Source organism: Austrofundulus limnaeus, unplaced genomic scaffold (genome assembly GCF_001266775.1).
Source record: "Austrofundulus limnaeus strain Quisiro unplaced genomic scaffold, Austrofundulus_limnaeus-1.0 Scaffold86, whole genome shotgun sequence".
NCBI classification, from domain to species: Eukaryota; Metazoa; Chordata; class Actinopteri; order Cyprinodontiformes; family Rivulidae; genus Austrofundulus; species Austrofundulus limnaeus.
This window is the reverse complement of record NW_013952488.1, coordinates 1,630,453-1,638,148: the sequence shown is the minus strand read 5'-3', so window position 1 is coordinate 1,638,148 and position 7,696 is coordinate 1,630,453. Positions and strand designations below refer to the sequence as shown.

At 37.8% G+C, this 7,696-nt stretch overlaps 1 protein-coding gene across 1 annotated transcript in view; it reads right to left on the bottom strand.

The window, feature by feature from the left end:
• Positions 1–7,696, bottom strand: part of nbas (NBAS subunit of NRZ tethering complex) — a gene marked incomplete in the record, with an annotated part of 224,076 nt that overhangs the window by 53,193 nt on the left and 163,187 nt on the right. The window contains 2 exon segments of the mRNA XM_014011983.1: positions 3,248–3,431; positions 4,879–4,968. Coding sequence (XP_013867437.1) covers positions 3,248–3,431; positions 4,879–4,968 — 274 coding nt within the window.

The window sequence follows — 7,696 nt, the reverse complement described above, 5'->3', positions numbered from 1 at the left end:
TTCAATAAATAAAATAGTGATCATAAAATAAATACATTCAAAAATATTTAATGTAAATGTTCCAAACAAAAATAAATAAATGAATAAATTTGATAAAGTGCAAATGAAAATGAAGCCTTTTTAAACTTTTGCACGGTGGAACCAGAAACTGCTTTTCATTTTAGTGACAAACAATAACAGCAAAAGGTTTTTGAAAAAAATGCTTAAAAATAAATTACAAAAATTTATTGGATAAAATGCAAATTAAAATATAGGCATATCTGCAACTGTATTTGATAATGTTTTGAACTTTTAAAATATTGCATGGTAGAACCAGAGGCTGCACTTCATATTAGTGACAAACTGGCATTTTTTTGATGGGTTACCTTCATTTTTGCTTCCACTTTTCATTTAAAATAGGTTTCCATTCTCGTCACGTTTCTAAGGTACGTATTAAAAACGTACGTATCAGGTTTCTTCTACGTATTAAAAAAGTTGTTAAACATCTGGGTGGCGCACTACCGCTACTAGTGGTGAGAAACTGTATTGCRCCTTATTCAAAGTCTAYGCAGTSCMGTGGCCCTCTGCAGCCCGAAGTTAAAAACTGTTGTTCTTTTGAGGCCCTCAAGGTGGAACTCGGGCCGCAGCCCATAACCCTGAAATCTGCATGCTACAACCCTTGTTTACAAGTAGTTGAAAAATAAAAATGAGAGAACCACAAACTTTAACATATTACTGGTATCAGTTATATTCAAACCGTGGCCTAATAGAAGGAATGTCATAAGAAAACACAGCAGGCAGTTCAGTCTGTTTGTTTGCACGTTACATGYAAGTAGCCCTTAAATGAGTGTGCAAGAGCATGAAGAAAATAACAACAAAGGTGATTTCGTCTCTAAGGTAACCTGTGGGACATTGTTAGGAGKGAGTTGAGCTGATTATTAAAGGCCCATGGGGGCAGGAGAACAATACCAACTCTGTTTTTATTCCCTCTCACCCTTATCTCTACCAATGTGACTTTTCTTCCCTCTCCTGAAGCCCCACTTTCCCTCTACTCCCCTTCATCTTMTGACTGCCAGCCAACCCRCTGAGGTCAGGGGCTTCCRGGCGASGTGCTCATGTGTGGTAACGACTAATATGATCAATGTACAGCTGCTTTCAGCCAAGCAGTTGACACAATGAAAAGTTGCTCAAATTAAGAGGCAAAACATAATGAATAAAAGAGTAAGTATGATTGTGTGTCCTCATGCGTGCACGGGAAATGTGGGTCGGTACATCCGAGGATGTGAGAAATATTTCAAAGTAGCAAAAATTTGGACTAATGAAAGCTAAATTAGCYCCCTAATCCAAGAATCCTGCTCACACATTTAGTTGCCGTAGGGAGAGACAAGAAACAGTGTCACRTCATTTGAAACGAGTCTTGCTCTTACTGCAAGATGTCTTTTACAAGATTAATTAACAGATCCCTTGGAAGTCCTCTCCTTTAAGAGTGCAGCAAAAGCACGTCTGCCTCKGTGAGAGTATTTCATCAGAGCCTGCCAAATGTCACGAGTTCACACAATTAGTTAAARAGCCCGGGCCCACACACCTGTCTACCTGCGCTCACAATGGCCTGYGGCTGCAGGAATAGAGCTACACATTAATTAACCAGATTGGCCCATGAATTAGTCAGTAAAAAAACCCAATGACTAGCCAGTCATTGGTTGCTAACACAGGGGAGGAAGAAGGGTAGAGGCAGAACCCCAAAAAATATTTCAACAAGCTGCAGTACAAATACGATACAAGAATCTTACTGCAAACAAAGCATTGTGAAATAAATACAGATCAAATCATTTGATGATAATGGCTCGTGCATGGCAGATAACCAAGAAATAATGATAAATAACCGGATAAAGTACAAATCATCACATTAGCAAACTATGCTGACGTATATGGAATTTTGAAGGACCGAGGAAAATTCTTTGACATCAGTGCAGTTATTAGGCAACATTTAAAGCTGATTATGTTGTTTCTTTTTAAACTTGAACTTTTTTCATACATATTAGACTCAAGACTTTGACAAAACCAACTTAACGGTAATTGAAGAAATTTGCCAAATTTGGACAAAACGTGTGGAATGGGAGGACAGTAGGAAAACCAATAGGGTAAAATTTGCTTGATGAATTGTCTCAGAAATTGTGGTAAACAATGTTKAGAGACTATTTTTGGTAAATAGACTTATTCTGAATGTGTCTTCCTTTGGCTTCATAAAATAACTGCAAAGATCCTCATAATTTTTACAGAAGTGTCTGTAAAGTTACTGTGTGATTAATTGATTTATTGCTTATTGTGACAGGCCTAAATACTGAACTGATCAAAACCTTTTAAATACTCTCCTGGATTTAAAAAAGTTTGAAAGCTTTACATTTTTTTCTTGTAATTGCATCTTTAAATATTCTGCATAAAAAAATCAAATCAACTGTTGCAAAAAAGCACCCCTGCTATGAAAGGGACCCTAGCTGAAGAGAGCTCTGTTTGATTAACACAAAGTGTCATATCAGCTGTAACAACACTGGGCTTCCCACAGRCTTCCTGCTTGTTAATAGATATAGTTTGCTTAGGTCTAGCTGATGCTGGTTATTTTTAAAAATGGCAGATTTCAGTCTAATTGGTCAGCCAACCGATCAACTGATGTACCTGTAGTCTTGCATTATAACATCACCCCTGGCTTTTTGTAAAAATAACTGACCTTTAGTGATAAAAAAACAAGCAAAACTGTTTTTCTTCTCCACAGTCWGTCAACTGTAGATACACAACAGCACAACCGTTTTACATTACGATTTGTTTGTTAATAACTGAAGATTAAAATGCACAACCRTTGGTTTCAGGGATGCTAAAAGCCATCAAGACAAGATAGGAGTGAATCATCAACATATGTCTTTTCTCTTTGGGCAGAAGAATTGCTGTTTGGAGGCAAAAGCTTGTTATTTTTAATGTGAAAGTAGTATATGTCAACATTCACATGAGTCATTTCTTTATTCATCCTCTTAGCGTCTTCTCTCCCTCATTACCAACCTTCAGTTCTCTAGTTCTTTTACTTTAACATTCCCTTTTCTTTTCTTAATTTCAARTATGTCCTCAACAAATATAACAAACCTCTGTAAAACCTTTAGGACTAATTAAAATGTTCTTTTGAAGAAAATAAGAACAACTGCTAGGCACTGAGTAATTTGTCAAGTACCGCATAATTTTCACTTTGTGTGTATGTGTGTGTGTGTGTGTCAGTAGTTACCTCTCTGTCTTTTAGAACAGCCTGAGTTCTATAAAGAAGCAGAAGACGGACGTCGCTGTCTYGGAGATTGAAGTTGTTCTCCAGGATCTGCAGCACATCGATGCGAGGCCGTACAGGAAGAGAAGCGTCGCCGCAGAATGGACGCAGCCAGGCCAGCAGGTCATCTGATGTCACAGCATTGTCACTTATGGAGGAGGTGGGTGGGCGAAGACAGGAGCCAGTCATTGCAAAGCAAAGCAAAGATAAAGAGACACAGGGTGACATAGGAAGAAGAGCTAATMGAGTATCTCTAATGCTGGTCTTTCGGAATTTTTTATAGAATGATAAACATTACCAAACCACGTTTAAGTGACATTGAGAGTGCAGACAGCAAAAATATTTAATTAACCATAGAGTAGGACAGAGAGTATGGGTCTCGCTTATAATGCAAAAAGTCTTGGGTTTGGATCCCGGATGAGCCCCCAATTGTCACAGGCCGGTTCAAAGCCAATGACAAAACGTGGGACGTAAGACTATGTGACAAAGGTGAGAACACAATTTGCCCCAAAGTTTAGTCTTGGTATTTTCAGTTAACATTCTTGTTTGTTTGATTTACTTCATATTTGTTCTGTCGCCTGCAAATATTTACTATCCTGGGTTTGTTATGTTTCATATTTTTATGGATTATTTGATATGATGTCTTGGTTTAAATTAACTTTGACAAGTTTTGTTGAGTTAACATTGTATTGTTTGGAACAGTTAATGTGTGAACTTTGATGCTTGTGTCACTTCTGGTTTTTATAGGTTCCTGTGACTTTGGCCAGGCTATCTCACAGACTGATTGTACACCAAATTATGATTTTATTGTTGTAACCAAACGTAAATCCTAGAAATTCTAAATGTGAAATTKTGGTCAATCAGTGAWGTCAGAGSTGTTTGGRTGGCTGTGACRAACCTGGGAATGCTGCTTGAAAAAGAATGTTAGAAAAACTAATTAGGATCAACTTAAAATCCAAATGTCCCTGCCTGTGACCTTTTACATAGTAAGAACCAGATAAAAGCAGCRGGACATCGCGTGCTGCCTTGCATGATAAATGCTTAGCAAAGAAATGGCAAGCTGTTGTTCAGAGTTTGTGTTAGGAAGGAGTCAAAGTTACAACCACAACAAATTTTRGCTCAACACAGGTAAAAATGAGTTKAAGTTCATGAATGTAGAAAAGTTTCTCCTCGAAAATATTTTAATTCATTATACATTTTATTGGCTTTTGAAATGTGTTATGCAGAAACCCTGAAGAAGCTTAAAAAAACTTGGTTAAAATAAAAAAGTAATAGGTGTTATGGTGTATTCTATTTGAGGTTAAATGTACCTTATTGTACAAGTTGAGAATTAGAYTCTATTTGTCCTGATAACAGCATCAAACTAAAAATGGAAATAAATATTTTTTACGAAACTAAGCCACAATTCCGAGGGAAAACACTATATACACCACATTATTTAATAGTTGGAAAAAAGTCCTAGTTTKCAAAACGTACAAAGTAAAATCAGCTGTAATTTATTTTATCAATGATTAAATGAGAATTCTTAAARCTATTTTTTTGAAAAGATTGTAGAGAAATGTGCATTAGTTTGGAAGTGGATAAATGCAACCTACCCACTCTGCACATTGTTGTGCACAGAAGTCACCACGGCCTCCAGGACCCCAAGGGGTTGTGGGTATTTCGTCATGGCATCTGCATCCCCACTAGGGCAAAAGAAAAATCGCATCAAAACAATCACTTTACACAAAGAAGTAATTAGGATAAAAATTTCTAATTAACACAATGTCAAGGGAGAGAAAGCAAAACAAAATAAAAAAAACAAACAAACGAATCAAAGGCCTTTATTTGGAGACAGTCAGAAACGTGCCTGCTAGCAGTTAGGCTGTTTGAAGCTAAGGAAGCTTCGCAAAACAGTCATGTCGATATTTGAACATGCATTAAAAAAATGTAATTTTCTTTTTAATGCAAGCCTCAGTGCCTCTGTAAGGATAATTTATTTAAAATATTATAGAACTATTTAAATTGATTAAAAACAGAATTTATTTTTCTACAGATGACTTAAAAGTTAGATGAATTCAGTAGCTCAAAAAGGTAACCAGAGGATTGTTTTGGTTTTTTTCACTGRGGTAACGACTCCTGTTGCAGCTCCTGTGTGTACCTGTGTTCACTCTGTATGTTACAGGACTATTTCTCACAAAAAAAAAAATACTACAATCTGTGATTTCCCCTGACTCAACTCTGCTCTGCTGCTGGGACTGTGTGCACAGACACACAAAAGAACAACACATGCCTGGATCCACGCAGGCGTTCGCACGACGCATGTACAAGATACAAATGACGCTGCAAAATGCAAAAGGATGACRCAGCATTTTCCCTACTCCATTTTACCATTCCGATTTCCTCCTCAAAACACGCACAAACACAGAGCAGCTGTGACAGATACAAAAGACAGCCATTAGCGCGCGGCTCACTGCAGCGCACCGAAAGCTTTTGGAGAGAGCCAGAAAACGGGACCGGCTCGTTCGTACCTGCCGAACACAACGCTTCAAGGAAAGCCCGCGACAATGGACATGCACACTGGACAAGTCGGCATAATGGGCAAGAAATGCATAATGGGGGAGAACACAGAAATGTGCTCGTGAGAAAGAAAACTCCCATTAAAAACACACAGAAAGGATGAACATGTGTGGTTTTGTGCTCAAAAAAATGAACAAACACAAACACAAAGTGAAAATGTGTGCGTAAAATCACGAGAACAGCTGTATCAGGCTGCGTTAATTATAGGAAGATAATGAATCAGAAAAGTAAAAAAGTGTCTGTGTTTATTACAGAGCTTGTGTGTCTGAATGAACACAAATCAGAGGGAATCTGTGCACGTGAATGATTATTTTCTGCTGCTGTGTTAATGCAGGTGCCATTAATCTGCACTCTGCACCATTGAGCAGCCATAAAAAAGCAGGAAATGAGGCAGGAATATAATCAAGGTGATTGGTGCTCATTTAKCAAGCCAATCAGATGGCCCGATGGTATCTGGCTCTGTGTAAAAAAAAAAACGGCTCATTGTTCCCTCACCGTAACAGCCGACAAGTGCAAAATAAGGACAACAGCAATACAGCTGCCCTCATTTTGAGCCATAGCAACAAGCCAAAATCTGTTCACTTCAATGTTTTGTTTTTTTTTCTCCCCCCACTAACCTCGGTGATGACCACACGCTGAGTCATACAATATCCATGTATTTGCCATGGCTTTTAAATCTAGCAGCTCTGCAGGCATGTCAGCATGAATCATCTCCTTCCTTTTCAATGCCGACTCCCACAAGCAGCTTCTGTACATTCAGTTCAACTCTTCTGGCGTTTCTTCTGACTGTTCCCAGCAGCATGTTGATTCCAAATCAGACCAATGGACTGTACGTATGCAGACAACCAACGTTGTACATCAGGTTGTAGGTGGTTTGTTTAGGTGGCCTGATTGCAAGCTGGTTATTCATTTGTATACAAGGTCTAAAAATATGCCTTTTTGTAAACAAAACAGTGTATAATCTGACAAGACAGGTATGAAAATGGTGCATGTAGATGATAATATTGTTTGGCAAACCGTTGCAATGAATTTAAAAAATGGATAAAGACCAACGAGATTTAGTGGACACCGTGATTTACCTCCTGCCAGTAAAAACAAAAGTGTGATAGAAATATTATATTGCTTCATTAATACAACACAATCCCTTCTGTCTATTTTGATTATAAAAACTACAGAAAGATTTGTTTTAAAACACTTGAACTTACAAGTGGAATTATATTCATAAAGCCAACATCGTTTTGGACTTTTAAGTTTATGCTGAAATAAAGCAAACTAGTTCTTTTGTACTTAAAAGTTTCTAATTGCATTTAGAAATGCCAACGTGTAAAATGTTTGTGAGTAGAAAGGTCTCTCTGTCACCATGAGGTTGTCAGGCAATTACAGCAAACTCACACAGATTCCAGTTTAATCAACACTCAGTTGTGAGGTGACATATTTAGCATTAGTCTGACACAGATGAACATAGATTTTCTAATTTAAAGGGGCAATATTATGTGTTTCTCAGGCATATATTTAAATACTATACCATAATAAAGTATCTATGCCACCCTTAGCTGTTATTAAAATGCTGTTTTTATGTTTAAATAGAAAATAAACTTGTCTTCTCGTCACTTCCTCTTCTAAACGCCTTGAAATTGGCCTCTGTCTCTTTAAGAACCACCTTCTGCTTCTGTCTCGCCCATTTCGGTGCGGGGGTGGGGGGGTCTGGTATGATGCAATTTACTTGTCATCTGAAAATACATTTCCTCAAAGGTATTTTGAATTTGAAAAGAGCTTCACTGAGTGAGAAGTCGTGGAGAGCTCAGCAGACAGTTAGGTTTCACTTTCACCTGACAGCCTGCAGGAGTCATGGGC